General features: G+C 46.3%; 1 protein-coding gene across 7 annotated transcripts in view; it reads right to left on the bottom strand.

Moving 5' to 3' along the window:
* The window catches only part of IRAG2 (inositol 1,4,5-triphosphate receptor associated 2), a 1211571-nt gene that overhangs the window by 164862 nt on the left and 1019544 nt on the right, over positions 1-27165 (bottom strand). For all 7 annotated transcript variants that reach the window (XM_085652757.1, XM_085652760.1, XM_085652761.1 and 4 more), the window contains one exon: positions 15923-16063. In XM_085652757.1, the coding sequence (XP_085508883.1) occupies positions 15923-16063 (141 nt within the window). The remainder of the gene's footprint in view (positions 1-15922; positions 16064-27165) is intronic.

The following is a 27165-nucleotide window of genomic DNA, read 5'->3' as shown; positions in this document are numbered from 1 at the left end:
GTATGTTCTAGTAGTGGTTTGTGCCTTTAGCAAATGGGTTGAGGCATACAATACTGCAATGACTACCGCCAAGATGCTGTTGAAGGAGTTCTTCCCTCGATATGGCGTTTGTAGACTTCTGTGGAGTGATAACGGACCCCACTTTATAGCGGATGTTATAAAGTATGTTTTGAAGGGTCTGGGCATCACCCAGAAGTTCCACGCAGTGTTTCACCCTCAATCTGCGGGACTAGTCGAGAAGTATAATGGTACACTGAAGCTCAAGATCGCTAAAATCCAAGCTTCGACGTCTTTGACTTGGCCAGACGCTTTACCGCTGGCGTTATTGTCAATTAGATCGGTACCGCACTCTCGAACCGGTCTTACACCGTACGAGATTGTCTTTGGACGCCCAATGAATATTTGGGGTCCACCAAAACCTAAGACTGTGTATGATGTACCTTGTGTAATGATGAATGATTATCTGGCGCAGTTAACGGATAACTTGGTTTCTATTCATCAACAGGTCCGGGAGGCGCTCCCTGATCGGTCCACCGGTGAAGGACATAGTCTCCGGCCTGGCGACTATGTCATGGTAAAAATCTTTGACAGGACGAACAGCTTGGAGCCGAGATGGGTTGGTCCTGAGCAGGTCCTACTTGCAACGAGGACGGCTGTGCGAGTTTCCAACAGAAAGAATTGGATCCATTCCCTGCACTGCCGCAAAGTACCGCCCGGATTGGTGGAGTCTGCTGTATTGACCGATCAACGAGAAATTCTGGCTGCAGAGAAAGGCCGTGCTGGGGAACCGAACCGAGCTCTTTCCGGACCACGCGACTCCTGGAGGAAAGCGATATCATCTCAGGCCAAGGAAGTGAATTCTTCAGTATCGGGACATGTTGTCAGAACGGCCCTTGGGTTAGTGAAACGGAGAGCCAATGAGGCAAGGGGGGGGGGATCAGCCCTGCATTAGTGTAGCGACACCCGTCTTGGCCCGTTGGTGAAGAAATCGACCGCTGCCTAAGGGGAAGAGTTCTGACAAACCTTTTAGTTTCAGGAAGATATTGATTCTTTATTCTGACATGGAGAAAAAGAAAATCCTTTGTGCAACAGGTTTTATGCTCACAGTAGCTATTGTTGGGATAACCACATGGTTTGTGGAGGATGTGACTCCTGCTCGAGAGTTACTTGTGTTGACCACTCCAGTGCCTGAGGAGCACTACTTCTATACCCTTCCGTATCAAGAATTGAAGCATCGTCAGTCTTATTTGAATAACACTTTCATCCAGATGTTGCATCATACCCACGTTGCCACGAATGCTACGAACTGTTGGATATGTGGTATGATGCCAGCTCATCAGAAGAAAGGAGGAACGCCATTCATACCTCTTCCTTTCTCTCATAATGGCTCTTGTAGAGCATGGTACACTTTGCTTTTTGCCACCCGGAAACCCACAGTGGGACGATTACTCTTCAGACTCAATAAAGAATGTCATCAGGATAAAGATGGATATCCGCAAGCGAATGGGACAATTTGGGAATGGGAAGAGTATCGACCAGACAATGAATCGATTCCTTATATTTTCACGAACACCAGAGACACTGTGGGAAAAGACAGATTTGTGATTCAAGTGGCACAAGCTCAAGCGGACCTGTGTGTCCAGAGTGTGGGTTATATTCCTGTTTGTGTTAGTGATTGCATTATCATATTAAACATCGACGGGTTGAATAACAGTACTTTCTTAGCATCCCATAATACATACTTCGTATGTGGAAATAAAGGTTATTACCGTTTGCCAGCCGGTTGGTCTGGAGTATGTTATGTAGCATTTCTATTGCCTCCTGTATTTTTGGCACCTGCATCCTATCATAAGGATTTGAAGTTGTTAAATATTGTGACTGTAAATAGGTATAAACGTACTCTATCAATTGATGATGTGGATCAGACTGACACCAGTCTGCAGCAGTATATTGATTTTAATTTAGGATTGTTTTTCTTCGTTGGAGCTGCCCTAAATAGTAGGAAAGTTCGAAGGTTAACAAGAGTGGTAGAGGCTGTGACAAACCAAACCGCTGCTGCTCTTGGGAATCTTACGGAAGAATTGCAGATTACTAGAATTGTTGCATTGCAGAATCGTATGGTGTTAGATGTTATGTTAGCTGACCGAGGTGGAGCTTGTAAAATTATCGGAAGTAGTTGCTGTGTGTTTATCCCTGACCACACGCCGTCAGTCTATAATGCTATCAACAGGTTGCATAAAATTGCAGCTGAAATCCATACAGAAAACGGCACTTGGTCCTTTTCTGGATGGTTTTGGGCATTGATCACTGCTTGGGGTTGGAAGGTTTTAACTGGTCTCTGTATAATTGTAGCAGTTCTGTTTTCTTGTTGCATCTGTGTCCAATGTGGTCCCTTGCTCTGTTCCTTATGTGTATCATTCTGTATTCCCGATAAGAAAGCTATTGCCAATGTCACTTATCAGAAACGTTTAGCTAAAGAAGTAGAAGAAATGATGACAATTGACATATACGATGATTATCCTAACAAACCGGATGTCTTCAGTAAATGCTGAAAGGGTCGTCTGTTGTAAATTGAAACCACGATGTGATTAAGCATTTACTAAAGACATGAATTATCCTTCCTTAGAACATGTCTCTTTCGTTATGTTGACTAAAGTCTGGACTCCATTTTGTATTGTCATGTCTCCACGTGCTCAACACGAGAAGAGTCCTATCTTCGTGTTAGTTGCTCTTGTAATCTGCCTAGTAACAGTCTATAAATAGTTCCTTTGTCCGCCTGGCGCATGCCCAGGCTTGGCCACATCTGTTATCAGTTAGTCCTTGCTTGACCATGTTTTCGCGGGCTCAAGGAGTATGTCAGCTCCGCCCACATATTGATCTTGTATCGAAAATGTCCATAAAAGGTAACATTCCTTGCCTCATGTTGTATCCACCCACTTATGAGCCCCTCTGCTATGTATAAAAGGGGACCGTATACGCAAGTTCTTTGTGCTACTCTATGCAATACTGAAGGGTGTTGTATGGATTGTAGGACCACCCTTAAGGGTTAATAAACTTTGTCTTTGTACTTTGCAGTTTCCGTGCCAACTTCCTTATAGATTCCATTGCAGGAGAGCGAACCCTTGTGTCCTGCGGGTCTAGCTGGGGCCTGTATTCATCAGGTGGGTTTTTGATGCGGCAAAACACCACTACGGATGTTGAAGCGCGGGTTCACGATAGAGCATCGGCTTCAAACGACCATCATGGCCGTTGGTCTCCGAGTTAAACAGGTTTTGTCCAAGGTGGCGGTAAATATTTACATGAATTCACCAAAATGCCAAGGGCAGCGGAATTGGTATTATTTCACCATTTGACCTCCGGTGACAGCAAATGGTTCAATCCCACCTCTGCCCCTCCGCTGCCTCATATTTGCTACTGAAGATCTGAGGGAAGAGCAAGGAGTGGAACATACGGCATGAAAACATGGTTATATATAGTGTAGTAAGGACTCCCTTAATACGTACATACATTGTTAAGTTAGCATAACCACGTCAGAAGTTAGAAAACCATCTTGCTGCTTTTGCACACGACACTGCGTTCACATGTTATTGCTTAAACGAACTGCTGACTCGAGTTTTGCCTCACACGAGAGCAATCTGTTGTTACCATCCCGAGCTCTGCGAAGCGACCTTGGTCTGCACACGATGTGACAAACAGTCTGAGTTGTTAGACAATGCATGTTTTCCACTCTAGGTTGATCGACCCACTATTTAGTCATAACACACGAGCAGCAGCACATACCTGAAAGTTGGTGCTTTTAATATCACAGACATCATGTTTATTATTCAGACTGAAGACGAGCCTTCCTGCGAGAAGACTCCTGATGCTCCTGTGATGTGATTTCACTAAGCTGATCTTTGAGGTATGGGGTCCCCTATTCAAGCCTAAGAGACCTTCTGTTAGTCTAATAATAATATTAGCCTCTTAGTAAAGGGAAAGTGGTAGTATCCACTGTCATTATAACATGATCACCCCTTTTATATTCTATGGAATTGTAACTATGTTGATGGTTTTGATTTTAATCATTTGTCTGCTTGTATTAGCCAAAGGACTGCATATTAGGACACGTGGTCTATAAAAATAAACTCTTTTTATTTTCACCGTGTCTCTGTTGATTCTTGTTGTGGACTGATGTGAGAATAATATACGAACAGGTATTTCCGATTCCCACCATTCCTGAGTATGTACTGAGTCGCGTGTTCTGGGTTGTCTTTTCATTGGGACCGCCGAGCTAAATCTCGGATAACGAATGGGACACTTATGCTAGCCGGATACTGGGTTCTGGGTTCTGAGGTGAGTTTCTGGTACACCACAACTCACTGAGGTCCTGGGGTTCTACGCATAGTTCTGTGTATAAGCAGAATCCCTGCAACATGGCGCACCTAACGTTTGGTCTATGAGTTGAAACGCCTTAGTAGTGCTCGTGTTTGTCCACAACACCCTCATTCTTGTTTCCGGATAACAAGTCTGACGGATTTAAACCTACCTAGGTCTATTGATATAGGTTCTTTCAAGCTTGATAATTAAAAAGGTTAGTGAACCCTTGTGCTATTGATAGTTTCACGTGTGTGTTGTCCTCATGTCGGTGGATATTGCGGCGCATAACCGTGCAGCTCTGAAACGTCATTTGACGCAGTATGGGGTGCCGGACACTGGTATGAACGTCATCTTTGTAGTGGGAGCCGATGCGGCTCATCCCTATGAGTTGTTCTACTCTTGGGTGACGATTCCGGCGGTGGGGGATGATGACACCTTTCATTCTTACACTGCCGCTGCCGTGCCAGCGAACTATACGCCGTATAGGACACAGGAAATACCAATATCTGCTTGGCAGCATCTTATTTGGTTTAATGGCGCCCTTCCCCATGTGGTTATACCGCCGAGAATGGGCCCTTTATCAATTGCAGGGGCCACTTGGCCGGTACTAGCCGGATTTACGCCTCATCCCCGTTACCTCACGGTGACGATGGCTGAGCTGCGTGTACTACACACTGCCCTCATTACGGTATATAGGGCGTTAGTGCAGTATGTGTCGCGCAATATGCAGGCGGGGGCACCTGCTGTTGCGGGACAGCCTACTGATCATCACGCGGTGGTCATTAGTCCTGTTATGGTCAATTCTGTTATGGGCAAGCGCCCCCAAACTAGGGATGATTTCCCCTTTTGGCTTGCTGAAAAATTTTACCAAATAGAAGCGGTTTACCCGAATACTACTCCTGTGGAGAAACACAGGATCCTCACCATTAGTTTGCCTAAGGACTTGGTCCCCCACATTGATGATTGTGCAAATTGGGGCAAGGTCTTTGCAGCGACGTACGCGCAGTGCTATGGCACTCAGTCTATGTTGCAGCTGCCCTCCGTAATCAAAAGAGTTCAAGAGAACCATGGTGCGGAGTCTGCGATAGAGTTAGGAATGCGGCTCCTCGGGCAATTTGACCTGGTGGCTACCATGATAATTGGTAACCTGAAGGGTGATGCTTTGCATTTCCAGGTTCGTAATGAACTGAAACGAATTCCTGAGGAGGATAAACCGCAGGAATTTGCGAAAATAATCGCAGAGGCATATCGGGATTTGGGTCGTAGCTCTTTAGGGGTTAAGCCTGTAATAAAGAATCCCGATCTAAAACAGCAGGGTAAGGCAGAAACGTCTGGTAAGGATGACCGGCCCTTTTTTCCTAAACAAAAATGGCAGGTTAAACAACAGGGAAAGCAGCAGCAACAGAAACAGGGCTCTCGGCCTGCCTCTCCCGTACAGTCAAGTAGTGAACGCACTTATGATCTGCGCGATCGTGCTGCTATAAAGTCTCCTGATAGATTTCAGGTTTCTGAACAGCGCTCTCCTCGTTCTTCACAGGAAACATCGGCTACACAGTCCGGTGGCGGAGGCGGTGGCAAAGGTCGGGGTGCTCCACAACAGCGTGACCAGCCCCGACAGACTGAGGGTAAAGGCAAGCAGGACGAATTTGCACGACAAAGACCCCCGTTTCAGAAGAAGAAAGTGGCGGCTCTGACGGCAAGGTATGCCTCAGATAGTGCGGACACCGCTTCGGAACCGGACATGGGCGCTGACGCTCCTGGACAGCGCAGCGGAAATTACCATAGTCCGTCACGCTCTGCGTCCATTTCTGGCGGTGACAGCAACTGATATATCGGTTACTGTTGAAACAGCTGACACCAGAGTGGCTCCCCCTGACAGACTTTATGAGATAGTCTTATTAATAGAGGGTGACATACAACGTACAATAAAAGGGATTTTTTGGGATAATCTGACCACCTCCTATGATATCCTCCTAGCGGAGGCAGATTGGCCCCCAGCTTTCATTTTAGAGGCTCCTAGAGGGGAGGAAGTAATCCTCCCGTCCTTTGCGCACACAGTGCCTAAGGACCAAGCTGAAGTGTATGCTGAGGAGTGGGCGCTTGCGCCGGCGGTGTATCGTACTCAGGTGGGATGGGACAGATTGTCCCCCTGCCATGAGATTCCATTGCGGTCCATGCCCCAGCCTCAACCTCAATATCCTATGCGTCGTGAAGCGAGACCCCACGTCGCGGCAATCCTTGAACAATTGGAATATCAGGGTGTTATTGAAACATGTGTGTCCCCTATGAATAACCCTTTATTCACTGTAACGAAGCCTGACGGCTCGTACCGTTTAGTTTTGGATTACCGGCACCTAAACTCCCACTGCCGGACCTGCGCGGTACAAAATACACATAGCTCGGCTTTGGTTGACAGTCTCGTGCGTAAGAGATTTAAAACGACACTTGACATTTCCAATGGCTTTTTTAGCCACAACCTGTCCACATTGAGTAGCCAGTGGACAGCGTTTACTTCAGGCGGAAAACAAAAACAGTTTACAAGATTAGCCATGGGTTACAAAAATAGCCCTGGCGTCTTTTCTGCTCGCGTGGTTTCTCTTTTAGAAAGAATAGACCCCGAAGCATACTCATATGTTGACGATATCTATCTTACGGATGATGAGCTGATGCCACATCTGTCTCGGGTTGACAATATTATCGTGAGTTTTGCAGACTATGGCTACAAATTCAATTTTGCGAAGTCACACATCGCAGAATATACGGTGTTGTTTTTGGGCTACGAGCTCAACAATGAAGGTAAGGGGTTAGCCCCCCACTTTCTGGAAAAGTGTGCACGCTTAAGTGCTCCTACGACACTGAAGAAATTACAATCTCTGCTGGGTTTTCTGAATTTCGGCCGTACGTACATTCCTGATTATGCCCAGCGTATCAAGCCGCTTTACGCCTTGGTACAGCCTTCGTTTTCGAAATCTAGCTGGCAGCTAGAACACTCTGCTATTTTACAGTCTTTACAGGCTGACCTTCTTGCTTCACAATACTTGCTGACACGTGATAACCGCACTAACCTGGTAATAAGAATAGTACCAGGCTCGGTGGGGTTCACGTATTTGACGTTTAATGAGGGCGACAGTCCCCATTGCGTACAAATCCCACTTGTACACCTCTGCTGAATTACGTTTTTCCACGGTCGAAAAAGTTCTGACTGCTGTGCAGATGGCGATCCTCAAGGAACGCGCACTGTCGCATGGGAAACAGATTCTGGTTGTAACTCCATATCCTGCTTTAGAGGCAGTGACTAAAGCAAGTGTACCCAATTCTAAAGCTTTGCATCCACGGTGGATACAATGGGCTACAACACTGACGTCGCCAGACGTCACTTACATCTTTGATGCCTCATTACAGACTCAAGAGTACTTGCAGTATGAATTCGTTCATCCGGCACCTCTGTCTTTGCGCCCGCTCGAAGAATACCATTGTGTCATATACACTGACGGGTCTGCGCAACCCGCAATTGGATCGAAGTACGCTTATTCAGCGGCTTGCGCAATTGTCGTGGGTACATTCGTAAATGGTGAATTCCAATCTGATGCAGTGCATACGCAGTCATTGGGTGATTGTACCGCGCAATTGGCGGAGCTCCGGGCTCTGGTGCTTGCACTGGAGTTTGCTGATCCCCGAGTCACTACTCTTATAGTGAGTGACTCCTTCTACTGTGTCCAGTCCTACAATGACAATTTACACTTCTGGTCTCAGAATGATTGCCGCGACACTAAAGGTAGCACAATTAAGCATAAAACGCTTTGGGTTCGAGTGGCGGACTTTAAAGAACGTCTCCCTCTCGTAAGTGTTATACACACTCTTGGTCACCAGCGGCTTGGTGTCCATGCTGTCGGCAACAGCTTAGCTGACGAGGCAGCGATAACAGCAGTGGCTACATACTTAGTGGCAGCAGTTACAAGATCCAAAAGTAAGATTGATGATGACATCTTGGCAGCTATTGCTGCTACAGAGAAGGGAGGAGATTACCCGAAGGGTTTTCCCTCTCGGTATATTTATCATTTAAGTCCTGATAACGTCCCATTAGTGAGGATTAACGACGTTGGTGATAGAATAATTCCCAACGCGGACTGCAGACCAGCACTGATCTTGGCTGCGCACGAGGGGTTGGCGTCAGCCCACGCCGGTGTGTCAGCTACAATATCTCTGCTACAACAACGTTACTGGTGGTTTGGTTTATATAAACAAGCGCGCGCTTATGTTCTTGATTGTGACATTTGCCAACAGATTAAACCTTCTACTGTTGCGCGCCCACCACAGACACAGCTGTACATCTCTGATAAGCCATTTGGTTGTGTTTATTTAGATCACTGCGGTCCTTTTTCTTCTGATACTGCGTACAAGTACATCTTGGTTGCAGTGGATTCGTGCACACGTTTTCTATGGGTATGGCCACAAAGGAGTGCTGACTCGCGGACTGTCATCAGGGATTTGCGTGTCTTTGTGGGAACTTTTGCGTGTGGTACCTTCCATTCTGATCAGGGCCCTGCGTTCGCCTCTAAGGCTTACAAGGAGGCTATGAAAAATTTGGGGGTCCTTGTCAAATTTTCGTCTCCCTACCGACCTGAGGGTAATAGTGTGGTGGAGCGAATGAACCGTGACTTAAAGCAATCATTGACAGCACGTGTTTTAGGCACAGGCCGGAACTGGCTAGCCCATTTGTATAACGTCCAACGTGCACTAAATAATCTCCCCAGAAGGTCTCTGGGTGGGCGGACCCCGTACATGATGCTCTTCGGAATCAGAATGTTTGTTCCAGACCTTGATGGTCTAGACATTGCGGCGTCGACCGCACCCTTTGACGTAGATGATCACTGTGCTGTTTTGCAGACTCTACAAGAAGCCAGAGACTCTCTTTCGAAAGAACAGTTGCCCTCCACGTCTGAAGCTGAGGTTCAGATTCCGGTAGTCGGCTGGCTACCCCGAGTTGGTGATCTGGTCCGTGAGAAGGTGGAGAACAAGAAGGAGTTCGGCCCCTCTTATCGTGCACCGGTTCCAGTGCTTGGAGTGCAGGGTACAAGAACAGTCATTTTACCTCCACTTCCTGGTCGCAAAGAAAACAGGTACATCTCTACTGACAATGTCAAACTTCAGCGAGTGGCCGATACTTCTTAGTATGACTCCGGCAGTTTCATGCCAGACAATGCAAAGAAATTCAATGATGGTTCCTGCTTCTACCACCTTGTCTGATGTTGCAATCGAGATGCATTCAGTTACTGATCCCTTGCTGATACCACCGGCTGGTGGTTTGTCCGATGAGACTGAGTATGCTTATCCTACACGTGGACCTTCGCCTGTTTTACAATCTACAGCACTTGGCCAGTCCCGTTTTTCCTTTGACACTAACTCTTTGCCCTCCACTCCCCCATCGAACATTGCTGTTTTTGTGAGCTGGTTTAAGAAACATTTTTTGATAGCTCCTTGGACATACATCTGGTTGATGCTTTTTGGTATTTTTTTGTTTATGTCCATTGGATTTGTTGTAGTTTTCTTCCGTTTGGTGGATGGCCATTATCTCAAAGAGAGATCGACAATTAGACTTATCAATGGAACTTTGGCCCCCCACTCCTCATCCCACATCATGAAAAGGGACCAGACTTTTGTGAATATTACTGCCTGGCCCGTCATGGATGGAATCGCATGGGATGCTGTTAAATTTCAAATTCATGGGCCTACAGAGGTCATTAATGTGCCTAATGTATTTCGTGTTTCTATGGGTGATGTAGTTAAACAGAACATACGTTCTGATGATTGGGATGTACACGCCATTGAAGCACTGTTTTCAGATTTGAAATATTATGCCGCCTTTGATGCTGAGGATTTGTATGACAATGCGGCTAATTATGCGGAACAGTATTGTTTTCAACATTATGGCAATCACTTCCTGCATAAATCAAATTTGTTTAGAAATTTTGTAAATTTTACCCAGTGGGAACATTGTCCCACCCCCTCTTTTGGCAGTTCACATACGTTAGTTTACTTATTTTTCTGATTTCGGTGTTTCAGCCCCGGCATCCTTTTATTTTAAAGTTAAGCCTGAGTCTGCCTCCAAGGTTAGACTGACACACACCAAATTGCTATATTCTAAGTCCTTTATGGATGAGTTGTCAATCAAAGGTTATGATCTATGGAAGGCTACTATTGATCTTAAGTCGGTTTGGGGTTCCAAACCGTGGCAGGTTCAGGGAACTGAAGCTTTACACCGTGCCTGTCTAGTACCAAATCATATGTTGTTTTTAAATGCAACCATCTTCCAAACCACCTGTTTCGGATTGGCCACTTCTAAAAAACTAAATTCGCCTTCTGTGCCGGATCTGGGTGCTTACCCAAATTGGAATAATCACACAGATCTGTCCCTTCCTGCTTTGCAGTTATTGGTTTCCAATTCGTCTTTCAATATTTCGAAATTTAATAGTGAGGGATGGTTAATTTGGCAAAGCAGTTCTGATACCTGTCAACGTCGTTTTCTAGGACTGAAACCGGGGTATACTCAAGATCGAGTGGACCCCCGGTTTGAGTCGTCACATACTGTAACTACATACTCTGTGGGGAAATTATGTCAGTCCTGGCTGCGACATTCCACCTTGGCATCTGTCAAAGTTCATTTATCAAAGTTACATGACAAAATAGATTTGAATGATTTTGTTAAAGGTCCTGTGGGTGGCAGATCCAAGAGATGGGCGTATGCTATTTACAACGAAGTATGGAAACTGTCGCAAATTGAGGCAGCTTCAAGATTGAGAGCTATTGATCAGGCTAATATGGAAAAAGTATTAGCAGTTATTGATAACAGCATTAACACTCTTTCAACTCGCATTTATACATTAGATAATATTGTATCTTCAATTGTTGATATTGTGCAGGATGATATGTCTGTGTTGTATCATAGTCAAAACCAGTTGCGTTCTGTTATGCAGTTTGCATGGACATTACAAACATTGAAGGCAGGGAAGGTCCCTTGGGACTATCTGAATACAACATCGTTATTTCTTCCCTTTAACCTTACTGACAAACAGCAGTTCATGTCCATGAAGGATGCTACATATTCCTTGCTCCATATTGAGAAATTGGAGCCGTTACCTTTTTCTGTTGCGGAAGTCGATTCCGCTGTGTGGCTCTTACACGGATTGATAAGTCTACCGTTTGCGCTTTTTAAGTTTACCTCTTGTATGAAACACTATGCTTTGGGTAGATATGAACAGCTGGGCACCGCTTTCATACATGAAGTCTGGTCCCTCCCCTTTACGTATAGATGTACAAGGGACGGTACTGAGGTTTATCTGAAGGGTGAAGAACGTACAACGTCACCTGATCATTCTGTGGTGTGTAGGCACATTCAATTGCACGGTGCTTGTAATGTACACGCTCCGAACTTGGCCTGCGTCCTCAAAGGTATCCCGGTACCAGTGATTACGCCATCTTTCACGCTGCATGCAAACGGTAGTTATTTAATTTTGAATAATGAAGCTTGCTGCGGGATGTTAGTAGGGATCCCGTATATAGTAACTGTAACACAGAGGGTTGTCTGCTGCAATAACGTCCTGTTTCCACCCCCGCATGGGAGGCTGGATGCTTCTATCTGGCCTTCAATTCCAACCTTGAAAGCAGAGTTCGACAAAATGAGCAGAATAAGAGCGCTATTGTCCCAAAAGGAGGTGCCATTGACTTCCTCCCGGGAAACATTTGTCCTTCACGTAGCAAATACGCGCACCGAGGTACAGGCGCTTTTGAATACTGACCTCCCCCTGCATTTTGGTGCTTTGATCCAAACAATTTTCAATGCCTCGTCCACGACTGGCCTGGCTCATTTTTTTAAACTTGTGGGCTCGGGCCTCGTGACCTCTTTCCAAACTATTTTTGGTGTGATTCCGGCATTTTTTCATTCTATTTTCTCCAGCGTCTTTGGAGGTGTCCCGTTAATTCTGGCTCTAGTGGCAGGTGTGCTACTTTTACTTTTCATCTTGCGGAATGGCTGCTCTTTCTGTGCCACACGACAGCCTGTCCCATCTGCAGCTTCTTCGTGACAGGATGCTTGATTACTATGGTGTCCTGCCGTTGGCGACTTTGAGCCTGGCATATGGATTATCCTTCCGGTATTCCTACTTCACCTGCGTGCAACCTGTCTTCCACTGCCTAGATTGTCCCTTTGAATGGCCTATGGATTTGTGTTTAACCAACATGGTGTCTCCGGACCCGGATTATGATCGACTGATGAGGCCCTTAGTGTCTCACGAGTCTGCCTGTTCTGGTGTTCGGATTATGGCCTGCGGTGCGGCGCATGGTATCCTGGGTAATTGGGACATCGTGAGAGCGGCATATGACTTCTTGAGTATGAGTTACTTGGAAGTACACGCTGGTTGCCCTCCGATGGTGCTAGAGGCTCCGCTGATAGAAGAACACGTATGTTCCTTTTCTTTACTTAACTGGATGGCTGAAACCTTCAGTGGCCGTGCCAATGATTTTCTGCTGGAAGCTGTGGCCACATATGCTGCATATATTTTCATGGATTGAGTGAACTTTCGTCCACTGTGTTTTCCTCATGTGTCTTGAACTGTCCCTGTGCGTCTGCACTTCTGCCCGGTGAGGCGTTTTTTCATTTTTCACCTCCCACGGCACGTTTGAGGTTTTTTGTTTTTTCTATGGCTTTTTGTTTTTTTTTCCTGTTCGAACTTTGCCTGAACTGACCAGTTCCTTTTTAAAATTGGATACGCCTTGTTCTGCTCTGTCGCGCTTGAACTCTGCGTTCTCTCTTTTCTTGCATACTAAGTAGTGCTTCGATCAAGGGGGCATGTAGTAAGGACTCCCTTAATACGTACATACATTGTTAAGTTAGCATAACCACGTCAGAAGTTAGAAAACCATCTTGCTGCTTTTGCACACGACACTGCATTCACATGTTATTGCTTAAACGAACTGCTGACTCGAGTTTTGCCTCACACGAGAGCAATCTGTTGTTACCATCCCGAGCTCTGCGAAGCGACCTTGGTCTGCACACGATGTGACAAACAGTCTGAGTTGTTAGACAATGCATGTTTTCCACTCTAGGTTGATCGACCCACTATTTAGTCATAACACACGAGCAGCTGCACATACCTGAAAGTTGGTGCTTTTAATATCACAGACATCATGTTTATTATTCAGACCGAAGACGAGCCTTCCTGCGAGAAGACTCCTGATGCTCCTGTGATGTGATTTCACTAAGCTGATCTTTGAGGTATGGGGTCCCCTATTCAAGCCTAAGAGACCTTCTGTTAGTCTAATAATAATATTAGCCTCTTAGTAAAGGGAAAGTGGTAGTATCCACTGTCATTATAACATGATCACCCCTTTTATACTCTATGGAATTGTAACTATGTTGATGGTTTTGATTTTAATCATTTGTCTGCTTGTATTAGCCAAAGTACTGCATATTAGGACACATGGTCTATAAAAATAAACTCTTTATTTTCACCGTGTCTCTGTTGATTCTTGTTGTGGACTGATGTGAGAATAATATACGAACATGTATTTCCGATTCCCACCATTCCTGAGTATGTACTGAGTCGCGTGTTCTGGGTTGTCTTTTCATTGGGACCGCCGAGCTAAATCTCGGATAACGAATGGGACACTTATGCTAGCCGGATACTGGGTTCTGGGTTCTGAGGTGAGTTTCTGGTACACCACAACTCACTGAGGTCCTGGGGTTCTACGCATAGTTCTGTGTATAAGCAGAATCCCTGCAACAATAGGTTTGCTATAAAATAGATCTCAATCTTTTAGAGCTCACAGAGATTCAGGTTTTCATGATTATCTAGTCATCCCAGACTCTGTTTCACACAAACTTGCATACACCCATAAAACATATCATGGTAAGGATTAACCCACAGAAGAGATATTAAAATAATTATATAACCGGAAAAGCAAAAGGTTTTCAAAAGAGCAGTTAAAAGGAGAAAGTACCTGCCAACTCCAGTACCTGCACCTAGAGTTGGACAATTATGTTGTGGACACTATTATCCATTTATTCCTTCCTGACCTTAACGTTTCCATAAACAGGTGAAAGGGACAGTATTATTGCACTGGATCGCATTTTTCTATAAGCTACAAAAAGAGAATGTTTACTATATAATAATTTTCTTGGAAAGGAGAGTGTACAGCATATGAGCGTCAATGTTACTAAATTGTACCTAGTTTGTTTAGATACAGTGGCAAACACAGGAGTCTACAAACTGTTTTTACAGTGTTTCCCTGTCACGGACACTCATATACAATCTGTTTTCCTGCAAAATATTTTTTCTAAATTACAAATAACCATTTAATTTCTTTTAAGGAACAGTGACATTGTGAAGAAAATTGAAATTGTACACTAAAGGGGAGTTAGTGCTTAGTATTAGGAGTTCGGGCTACTCTACTTTATTTTCATAAACAAGGTAGTTCACTTATTCATTGATCGGGAACTGGGGATTACTCTGAAATGAGCATTAAGTATTTTGAAAATAAATACAGTTAACAAAAAATAAATCATAACTATTATGTAACCAAACTTTGGGATTAAGACGTTTCAGTGATTAGTGCTGACAATCAAGGTACTTTTTTTCCATAATATAAATTCATTTAAACTTTGAATAGATTTGAGTTTGATATAGATTTACATTCTATCTACTTGAAAAGAATTATACAAGTCTATACCGATTTGTGACATATAAACAGTGTGTCCCTCCTATCTTTAGCTGTTTAGTAATTGACTTATTTTTTGAACTGACAAAAAATTGTGAACTCTGACTTCCCCCCCAAAGAAACAATTCTACATCACAAACCATTTTTGAAAAATCTGATATTTTCATTGTGATGTTGAAGAACTGGCAACTGATGTCTGACAATCAAGAGAGACAATTAATCAATGACTTCCAGCAAGTCATTTTTTTAGAATTTGAATCAGACCAATATGTTTACTATTTAAAAACTTGGTGCCTCCTACTTGTTGTTATATTGCTATAACTTTTGTGGAGGACAAAAACTGGCAACATTTGTAAAGAATCTTGGTGCTCGTCGATTTCACTAAATAAACCCATCTATCACTTGGATTTGATGCAGATCGAGTTAGTTGTTAATGTGACTCAAGACAACAGCTTACTTTGGACAAGTTAAGGCAGCATTCTACTAAAATTTATGTTTTTGCTTTCCCAATACACCCACTTGTTGACATCAATACAGTGGATTTTCATAAAGAAATACATTATCATAGAGCAAATGGATCTTTTAAATTACCCCACAACGTGAAAATGACAAACTAATTACACAAAGCCACACTACTGTGTTTAAACTAGGATATTCCCATTTTTCAATTTGTGAGATTGTGAAAAATTATCTTACTGGTAGCCTTTGAAAGTATCTCCAGTACACAATTTGTTCTACCAGTTTCTGATTACAAATTCCTGGATAACACAGTCTACATTGATGACAAAGTAATTCTTATTTCTGATTTGTCTCAGTTGCCCTGCACATATTTTCCAGAGTTAAACATTTCTACCTCTAGCAGTTTCAGGCAGTTTGTTATCTCTTTTTTCAAATTCTCCTCTGCCAGGTCTCTGGATCTTTCTTCCAGTCGTAGCCTTTTTTCCAAAGTAAATAAGTCACATTTGAATCCCAATGACAATCGAAGGAACTCCGCCTGATGAAAAGATAAGCAAATTTATCAAATGGGAATCTGATACACTGAGGTACATTCTAGGTTACAGAAATAAACATTGATTTTGCGCTAGGTATTTATTTAGGGATGCAGTAGCTCACTCACCCAAACAGCGACAGAATGTTACTGAAGGAGGATAGTTTACACACTAAACCACATTTGTCTCTATTCTATTGATCATCATTCAACAACTAATGCTATTGGTTACTAATTACCTAATTTCTATATCAATGTGAGCCATGTACTTATACTACAATAATGGGCATGAAGATAGGGTATCATATGTGGGTCACTTTCTGGCCATGCTAGGAATGGACGCTTTCCATGACTATGAAACTTGGTCACCTTTGGAATGATATTGGATCTAATGGATTACACCACTGAAGGGAATAGGTGCAACATGCTATGAAAATACAAATCATTGGAGTGATTCACAAGGTATCTGTTGGTAGCGTTTTTCTCAAGTACCTACAACGCTGTGGTTTAGAAGAATAGGCCTAGCGTGGCTATGCTTAGTCCATAGACTCTGCTATTATCAACAAGTGAGCACTGTGCCAACTAGCACCACGATCATGCTTTGCAACAACAGCTATTACTTTATAGCTTGGAAACCAATTGTAACACCACTGTATGCGGAGCTGTGCATCATCACCAGTTGCCTACTCTAAAAAGCAGCTAGTCAGTGCTTTGCTTTTCCTGATGATTTTGAGGTTATGCGTTGAGAAGGGAAGTGTGATGTTTGGTTGGAGAGAGAAGCAAAGGAAACAAAGTGGATGTGCACAAAGGTAGTGACCAGGAGTCATCAGCAAAGAGTAGCTGGGCTAGCGCATGAATGACTGAGTACTAAAGTCCATTTCTGGTCTCAATCACTATGTTGTGGAGCTTAGTGAGTGAAAACTTATGCCATTATAAAAGGAACTCAACTAGGTACAAGCTGGATGCATGCATGGACCATGTTGGGTTGTGGAGCTATTTGCCACTGAGTGGGCTTTTGCCACAGCTGTTGAAGATCTTGTCAGAGATCTCCAGTATATGCAGTCTTCCCAGGACTCAGTATTGAGGACATGTTTTGTTTCAGGTCATGATTAAGCTGCTATAAGATTACTTCACAACAAGTGCAAACAGTGTGGTACAGTGGCGCAATACCTTAAATACTAGAGTCTCTTCTGACAATGCCAACACAACATCTTGCTGGTGATTTTATAAATATTCCTAGTTCTGTATTTAGATTTTTCAAAATAACTTTTTCTGGTCTGATGTCTTGCCAGATTTATGCATAAATAGAGAGTTCCATAGTATGGATCTTTGTAAGGTCAAGATTACCCTGCAATGTGGGTCTTATGTTGCCATGTTATTACTTTACCAAAATCTAAATCCAGAGGCTCAAGTGCTGAGCCGCCATGAAAAAAATGGAAAAGATGCAACTAGATGCATAAAACCAAAAGAGGTACAGGAGGCAAAGGTTAATTTAAGCTGCAGAAAATTGCTTCCACACACATGGGGATGCAGCTTGAAGAGCAACTATAAATTTCATAAACCTCTTATGAATTCTTGCATGGACATAAAAAGTAAAATTCCATCCCAACTTCCAAATCATCCCAAATTAACTGACAGCTTCCTCAGAATAGAGCATACAAATGAGACATACAAGGTAAATGACTGACCAGGTGACTCAAGTGTGCCGCTACATTCGTTAGAGAAGGGAACTTACCAATAATTTAGGATTACTACAGAAAATCAATTTCTGGCCATTCTGGAGAATAGTGGGAGGAGACTGAGAGACACATTTAAGGATATCAGATTAGGAGGAAACTAACTCAGAAATGCAGGAAAAAGATGTGCTCGCACGTGTATCAAACCTATTGTCTATCCCTTGACCCACCAAGGGCCTACCAACTGCCCGAACTTTACTATGGGATAGATGAGGTATTTGATTTCATGAAGATGCCAATTGAAAGACCTAAGTGAAGAAAGGTTAACAAAGAAAAAGAATAAAGCCAGAGAATTATTACAATAACTTTTAGACAAATAAATAATACACCAAGAACTGTTGGCAGATATACAAAATCGATAAAATCATGCAAAAGGGTGGAATCTCACTCACAGCACATAGTATCATTCCCAAAAAGGGAGTTTTTCTACTAAGGTTTAAGATGCGGTTAGGAAATCTTCCCGATCTAATTGCTTTGGAAATGGTTTCCGACCGACTCGAATCGGGAGAGTCCAACCGACCAAGTATGATGCATCCGGGTGCTTCCAGATACGATTTGGTTGGACCCCCATTGACTTCTATGGGAGCCTATGTTCCTAACTGCATCATAATCTGGCCTTCGTTCGGGAAGACAAGTTCCCGATCCGATTCGGAGGGAGCACATGCTGTTAGGAGGCCTTCCTAACCGCATCGTAATCGGGCCCTAGGTGGTAATGCGTTCTTAAATGCATCTTAATCGGGCCGCAAGTGTCCTTGATGACTACTAAGAAAAACTGAGGTAGTCTTAGTAGAGGACAACACAGAAAATCAGCTTCAATGAAGACAAGGAACCAAGGAAATCAGTCTTCATGTAGAATTCACTGGGGATGATTTACGTAAAGTGGCTCATTTAAGGGCCAATCAAGAAAGAAGACATTTAACGACTTACACTGAAAACCATAAATGCATTCCTACAATGGATAAGGAACGGGCTGAGAGACCAAAGATAAAAAACAAATAATGTTTACACAAGACTCAGTGGTCACGGAAATATATACCTAGGAAATAATATAATAATAAATGGTCAGGTAGAAGTCAAATCTCGCCTTTCATTAAATTATCTCAAACATGTGCCAGTGTAAGCGTTTAAAGACAATCCTGGGTAAAGAAGGCTTTAGACCATATGAGGAAACCTCTTGGATTAACCTGTTCCTAGAAGGAAGGTATAAAATATAACTGAATTCTATTCAGTACTGTTCCATTTTTCACGGTGTTCAGATATCAAGGACTTGCTCCAGGGTTTAAACCAGTCAACCTCCTGATGGGACCCCAAAAGTCTGAGATGATGACTCTGCTGGTGAGAGTCTGCTATGCCTGCTGGATGACTTGCTGCTTCATAATTGCCTTGAGTTTATCTGCCCTGGAACATAATGGAGAGCAGATCAGTATAGGAGCTATAGCGGCCCAAAAATAGTGGAACAATGAAGAACCTTTACGACGTATGTTGGAGCCTGATGTGAACAACAGAATCCTGCAGTGGTAGGTGTTACTAGCCCTACTTCCAGAGGGTACAACCACCCTCATTCCACTACTTCTTCCCTCAGGGACTCAATCATTAGGAAACTGACCTGAAGATCATGATACTAGAATGCTGCCAACCGTATAAAAGGTAGCTAAGTCACCAGACAGGTAGCTTACTGCTTTTGGATATTTTTGATTTATAGTTGCATGTAGGCGAAAGACTAGCTTGAACGTCATCATTCAAGTTTTTTGTCTTTTACTGTGGTATTATTAGATTAACTTGCTACTCATATGCAGTTTTCTGAAGATTGTCTTGCTGCCCAGGCCGAGCTAACAAAGTTGAGGCAATTTGACTGTTATTTAATCAGGTTTGCCTCTACTTTTTCTTTTTTTTTGAATTTTTTTTATTGTGCATAGAAAGGGTTACAAACACGGGCCTACAACCACCAGGGCCGGCCGCTAGTAGTTGAAGTGTTCCAGCATATCAGAAAACAATGACTGGCCCACAGGGGCTCCGCAATATCACAGTAGATCAGACTGCACATAAGGGAAATCAGAATACACACTTTTAATATAAATAACAACAAAAATAAAAATACAAAAATACAAAAAGCAAGGCGAAACGACTTGAGATGGGCGGCGAACCACAGCCGGGGGAGTCAACACCCAACCACCCGAGGGCGGTCAATAAAAGAAGACCTGAGAGGGAGGGGGGGGCCACGGGAGAACCAAATCTGTACTCCAAAGTACGAGATACACAAGGACCCTCAAGGATCAGGGGGACGAGGCAACCCCGGACGTATCCACCAAAGGGGGAGCACAGATAGACCCACGATACACGTTCCACTGCCCCCAAATTCTACCCCAAGCCCCCGGTTTACCACGAGCCACATACACAGTTTTCTCCCTGAACATGCACCAGTCCATGTTCTCCTTCCAGACGGACACGGTGGGAGGCCGCTGGGAACCCCAAAGCTGTGCAATATCTCTTTGCAATCATGTTCCCCAAGGCCGCCCACCGAGCCTGAGCCGCATTGCAGTCATTGGGCTCCCATACATTCAGCACACAACGACGCACCTCCGGCAGCAGAGCGACCCCGGTGACTCGTCTCATGATATCATGCACCCGGTGCCAGTATTCCGCCACCTCGCGGCATTCCCATAGGATATGGAGAAAAGTGGCACTGAGCCCGCAGCCACGCTTACAGAGTCAGTCGTCTGAGAACCCCATCGAGACCAAGCGGGGGCCCGTCACATATACACGATGGAGAATCTTAAGCTGGACCAGGCGGAGATGGGCCGGGATGGCCACCTCCTTAGGGGATGACAATGCAGTCTGCCAGTCCTCGTCGTCCAGCTCCACCCCATCTCCTGTCCATGCCTCCCGAAGACGCACCAAGAGGTCAGCCCGATTGTTTATCAGTTTTTTGTAAATCAGGGAGATAGTACTGTCGGGGACGTGACCATCGAGTATGCGGTCCTCGAGAGGCGAAGAAGAAGGGACCGTGGTCCCCTCCCCAAAGACCGAGAGCAGGGCGTGCCGAACCTGTGCATAACGGAAGAACTCTCTGTCACTAAGCTCGTACTCGCGCTGAAGCGCCGCGAAGGATTTAACCGCACCTTTAACCCACAGGTCCCCCACTCTGCTGATGCCGATCGTATCCCAGCGCTCGAAGCCTTTCGTTGTCCAGAGGCTTCCCAAGCGGTCTGAGTCGAATAGAGGAGTGGCGCACGTTAAACGCTCACTCCAGCCCATCGCTACGTTAGCCGCCTTCCATACACGGACCGCAATCCTGGTAGGGCCCGTAAGGGTCCCACCTGCGGACCGCGAGTAAAGCGCTCTGTTATAGTTACCGCCGGGAAGCAAGAATTTATCCATCTCATATGCCGGGTTCAAACCAGGAGCGTACGTAGCATGATTAATGGCAGACAGCTGGGAGGCCCAATAGTACCGTCTAATATCAGGAAGCGCGATGCCCCCGTCATACCAGGGAAGAGTCAGCTTGGCCAAAGCGATACGCGATCGCCCGTCCCAAACCAGTCTCCTCTGCAAACTCTCCACCTCCCTGAAGTAGGCCGCAGGAATGACATCGAAGGAGTTCTGGAGTGCATAAAGGAATCTGGGAAGGGACATCATTTTAAACAGTGGCGCGCAACCAAGCGGAGACAAGGGCAGCTTACACCACCGAGCCGTATCTGCCCTCAAACGCCGGAGTGGAGACAGGAGATTCTGCTCATAGCGGACCGCCGGATCCAACGAAACGTACACCCCCAGGTATTTAAAGCCGGACTGAGATATTTGGAGCGGAAGCCGAGGCGGCAAGAGAGGAAGACCACCAGAGATAGGACACACACAAGATTTGGACCAATTAATTATCAGACCCGAGTTTTTCCCGAAGGAAGTAAGGACATCAAAGAGAACATTGAGCGACTTCCGCGGTGAGATGAGATACAAGAGAATATCATCCGCATACAATGAGACCCGATCCTCGAAGCCCGGGGCCCACCGGAGCCCCCTAATCGAGGGCTCCCAACGGAGCCAGTCAGCGAGCGGTTCCAGGGCGAGAGCAAAGAGCAGCGGGGACAACGGGCACCCCTGCCTAGTTCCCCTCCCGAGAGCGAAAGGCCGAGAAACCCGCCCATTGACAACAACCTGAGCCATTGGTCCAGCATAAAGGAGCTTCACCCAGCTAAGGAACCCTTCCCCAAAACCAAACTTCGCCAAGACGGCCCAAAGAAATGGCCATTCAATGGTATCAAAGGCCATCGTGGCGTCTAGGGAAACCAATATGGCCGGTTCGGCGAAGTACTCAGCCCTAGCGAGGACGCCGTGCAGACGCCGTAAGTTGAGAGCGGTATTACGGTGTGGGATGAAGCCACATTGATCCGGATGTATCAAATCACATATAACGCTAAGCAGGCGATTAGCGAGGACCTTAGCAAGGATTTTGGGTTCGGCATTCAGCAGGGAAATAGGCCTATATGAGGCACAGCGGTCACGTGGCTTACCCTCCTTGGGAATCACCACTATAGTAGCCAGACGCTGGTCGTCAGGAAGGGAACCCTTCTCGAGCGATTCCTGAAACATATGACGGAGGAAAGGCGCGATTTTATCCGGGCGCAACTTATATAGTTCAATCGGCAGACCGTTGGGGCCCATAGCCTTGCCCGAGCGGAGGGAGCGAATCGCAGTAGCTATCTCTTCGACAGACAAAGGGGCATCCATCAGCTCGCGGTCCTCGACGGATAAGCCGGGCAGGGCAATATCCCGAAGCAGAAGACGAGAGTCGTCCTCATCTCTATCAGACACCGGGGAGTACACTGCCCGGAGGTGATCAGCAAAACACTCAACAATCTCACCAGGCTCAGTCACACACACTCCATCCAACACCCAAAGCTCCGGGACCACACGATTCACTCTCTCCTTGTCCAACCAGGCAATCAGCTTACCCGCCTTGTCTCCGGCGTCATACAACCTACCCTGCTGCTCCCTATACATAGTCTTGGCAGCATCAGTGACGAGAGACTTATATTCAAACTGCTTCAGGCTGAGGGCATGCAGCCCATCCGGGGTGACACCCACCTCCAAGGCTGCCTCCAGCCCCGATATTTCAGTCTCCAGCGTCACAACCGCCTCTCTCTTAACCCTCTTGGCCTCCACTATCTGGGACAGGGCATGCCCGCGGAGCACTGCTTTGAAAGCTTCCCACAGGGACACCGAGGACAACACCGACCCCTCATTCTCAAGAAAATATTGATCAATCGACTTAATCAGGCTATCACGGATCTTGGGGTCTCGCAGGTACCAAGGGTTAATAGGGGCGATCCGCCCAGCGGACCGCGACCCAGTGTCAAAAAACAACCACAGTGGGGAGTGATCAGAGATACCCCTGGCCAGGTGTTTGACCTCTCGAATCCCAGTAGCCTGGGCCGCGGGCATAAGGAAATAATCCAATCTGGAGAGACTCCCATGGGCCCCAGAGTGAAAGGTGTACTGACACTGTCGGATGCATTAACCTCCAACAGTCCACCAGACCGATGGTCTCCAGGAGCCCGCCATGCCTGGGCAGCAGGGAGGGCCCTGGGCGGATGACGGTCCAGGTCACCCGAGACAACCGAATTAAAGTCCCCACCCATAAGCAAAAGACTGTCAGGAAGCCCAAGCAACATACGACCCAAGTCTGAGAAGGTGGCGTTCTGGAGGCCCGGGGGAACGTAGACCGAGATCAAGGAAAGGGACTACCCCTCCCACCTCCCAGTCAGAGCCACATAGCGCCCTCTATCGTCTAGGACCACCCTGGTGATCTCCAACAGAAGTGAAGCTCGCAAGAGAATGCCTACCCATCTCGAACCAGTGGTGAAACCAGAATGGGCCACGAGTCGATATCCCCCCCTGTTCATAGCCCGACAAACATTGCCAACCAGATGCGTCTCCTGTAAGAACACCACATCAGGAGTCAGACGACGCAGCACAACACCCCGTTTGATACGGTCCCCCAATCCATTGACGTTCCAAGACATCAATCTCAACCCGTCCCCCCCCATCCCCTCCAGTAGATCAAGGGCCCCCCAGCAAGGAGCGCAACACCCAAGGATGAACCATAGCCAATACTTCGCCTTGAAAACAAAAAACACAAATCCAAACAACCCCACCCACCCACCAACCCCCCCCCCAACTCCAACACCCCCCACCCTGCACCCCTGCGGTCCAAAAAACCACCCCAACTTGCAGTGTGCCTGTCGCCCTACAAACCCCATTCTACGAAAAGACCCCGGAGGAGGGAAGGGACCCGTCCCCGCCCGCCCCCCACACACAACATAATGAAACAAAATGCACGAAAGAAGTAGAACCCAGCCGAACAGTACAACATGGCAGAGTCCGGGACCATAAGTCACTCCAAAGGAGACCCGCCACCCTCGGTACCGGCAGAGGGCCCAGTCCGATCACCCCGGTCCGGCAGCGAATCCAGCCAGTCACTCACAGTCGCAGGAGAGTCAAAAAAGGTAGTCCGATCTTCATGTTCCACTCGGAGCCTTGCAGGATAAAGCATAGAGTACTTGAGACCGAGGTCCCGGAGACGCCGCTTCACCCCCTGGAAGCCCATCCGCTGTTTCTGGACAAGTTGGGTGAAGTCCGGGAAAAAGTTAATGGACGAGTTCTCATGTCGGACCGGGCCATGGACCCGTGAGGCCTGCAGAATCGCGTCTCGGTCTCTGTAATGGAAAAGTCTCGCAACGATAGGCCTCGGGGGGGCCCCCGGTCGCGGCCGGCTACCTGGGACTCGATGGGCCCGCTCCACAGCGAAAAACTTACTCAGGCCAGCGGGAGCAAGATGTTCGAGGATGAGCTCCTCGACCAGGAGATCAACCGGGCGGTTATCGGAGGTCTCCGGAACGCCTATGACGCGGATGTTATTGCGACGGGCCCGTCCCTCGAAGTCCTCCAGCCGCCGGGCCATCAGATCGTTGGCCGACTTGAGATCGCCGAGAGTGGCCTGCAGGTCCGACACGTCCGCACCAAGGGAGGACGTCCGCACATCCAGCGATTGAACCCTCTCGTTGGTCTTAGAGAGATCCGCCCGGATTAGCGTAATGTCAATGGCCACCGTGTCGATTTTACGGGCCAAGGCCTCGTACTGCGTAGCGATGGTCTCTCTGATGCCCTTAATGGCGCCCATGATGTCCTGCAGGGACAGATCCGGAGAAACGGACGGGCCATCACTGGTGTCCTCCGGGGGGACATTGGCCGTCCCGGGGGATCCTTTACCCTGAGTGTAGCGGTCCATGTTGTTCGTCTGGACCGGTCCCCCACGTAGGGATGTTTTGGTCTTACTCCTCTCGGGGTCTCCCTTGCCTCCCATGAGAACCTCGATCGCCGAAGGGGACCACCGAGGAAGCGTCGAGGTGGCACAGGCCAGGCAGACGCGGTCCGCACCACGGGCCGCAATGTGGCGGAGCGAAGGGACCACCGTCGATGAGCACACTGGCAGCAGACGAAGACACCGGCATCAAGCGAAGGCAAAGTGAAAGCCCAGTCGCACCAAGCAAGTCCACAGTCCAGCCCCTCAAAGACCAAAAGTGAAACCGAAAGTGATGTGACGGTCACTGGCACAGCCCCGCTGCCATTGTTGTTCAACTACGCCCCGGCTCCACAGATCACCCTCGCATCGGACACAGCCTTCGGGTGGGCCTCAAAAGTTCAAACCACCATAACTCCGGATTGCCAGGTCCGATTTGATTTCCGAAAGGAGTTTAGTGTTCAGCCAGCATTCGTCTTCCAGATTCCATCAACCAAGTCAGGATAAAGTTAGGATAAATTCGGAGGAGCAGCGAGGGTCCGGGGAGCCCTGTGCTCAAGCGACCATCTTGGATGCGCGCTAGGCTCCTCCTCTGCCTATACTTTTTCTTCTGTTTAGTCAGCATGGGAGTTCAGTTCCACTCAAGACTGTGACCTCTGGTTGCCGCAGCCTACATGGAGGATTGCCTACAATGCACAAAAGAACAAAACTGATATCCTACCAGAGGGTGTGACAAGGTGTAACTGACAGTAAAAATAACAACTTTCTCTTTATAAAGCGCTTTATGCTACAGTCTTCTCTTCAGTACTTGATCACTACCCACCTCTGTTCTATTGAATGTGGCCAATTACCTGCAAGGCTACAGTCATACCCTTTGTTTATACATCTGATTTGATCTATTATATACAGCCATTCACCTGCACCACTTCTGAAGCAGTCTTAATTCTATTTCAGTCCAAAGCAACAACCTCTGTCTATGAATTTAAATTCAATGTATATTTCTTTGATCTCCTACTACTCTTCACTGTGCGGGTTATCTAGAATTGGCCTGCATATTTTTCGGCATTAAATGCATCGCCACTATATAGAACTCTTTTACCACTATGGGTAAACTGCAGTGCTATATCAGAAATAACCAAATAAAATAAACAACAATTGCTGATTGGGGTGTTCAGAACTATCACATTAGGAGACCCCTTCTCTCTCCACATTGTACTCTGTTAGTCATTGCCAGAGCAATCCGTCTATGTACATTCTGCATGACAATCACCAGCCCCACTCATCTCCATGCCGCAGTGCCAGCACTTGAGGAATGGCAATATGCCTGCCGCAGCAGCACTAAGCTAGAGAGACCTTATTCACAGCTCCGCGCATGTACATTTGGAGTGGAGAGAGTGGACATGGATCTAAATGCCATCTGCATTTCATGACAGCTTTTCTCAGAGGCCTTCAATTTGGGGTCATCTTGCAAAAATCAAGATGGCATTTTCTATATGATACCAAAGGGGACGATGGATGGAGCGTTTGAGCAAATCAAACACTCACCCCCAGTCAACTGATCTGGGTTTAATCCATCATCATTCTTTAGCTCACTCCACCACCCCAGTTCCGACATGGCCATATGCAAATCAGTCAGACCCTGTGCCTCATAGGAACAGTCCAGCCCGAACTGCCAAGCCATGTCCTCCCTGGACCGGAAACAAGCATCCTGGGACCGGTTTCGGGTTCATAACCCTCATCAACCAGGCTATCTTGAATCCAGTGGCAAAGTGAGCAAGGGACTGTTGCAGGGATTCTGCTTATACACAGAACTATGCTTAGAACCCCAGGACCTCAGTGAATTGTGGTGTACCAGAAACTCACCTCAGAACCCAGAACCCAGTATCCGGCTAGCATAAGTGTCCGATTCGTTATCCAAGATTTAGCTCAGAGATCCCAATGAATAGACAACCCAGAACAAGCTACTTAGTGTACTCTCAGGAATGGTGGGAATCGGAAATACCTGTTCGTATATTATTCTCACATCAGTCCACAACAATAATCAACAGAGACACGGTGTAAATAAAAAGAGTTTA

This window comes from Triturus cristatus, chromosome 4_1 (assembly GCF_964204655.1).
Source record: "Triturus cristatus chromosome 4_1, aTriCri1.1, whole genome shotgun sequence".
Classification (NCBI taxonomy): Eukaryota; Metazoa; Chordata; class Amphibia; order Caudata; family Salamandridae; genus Triturus; species Triturus cristatus.
This window is presented reverse-complemented; position numbering and strand designations above follow the sequence as displayed.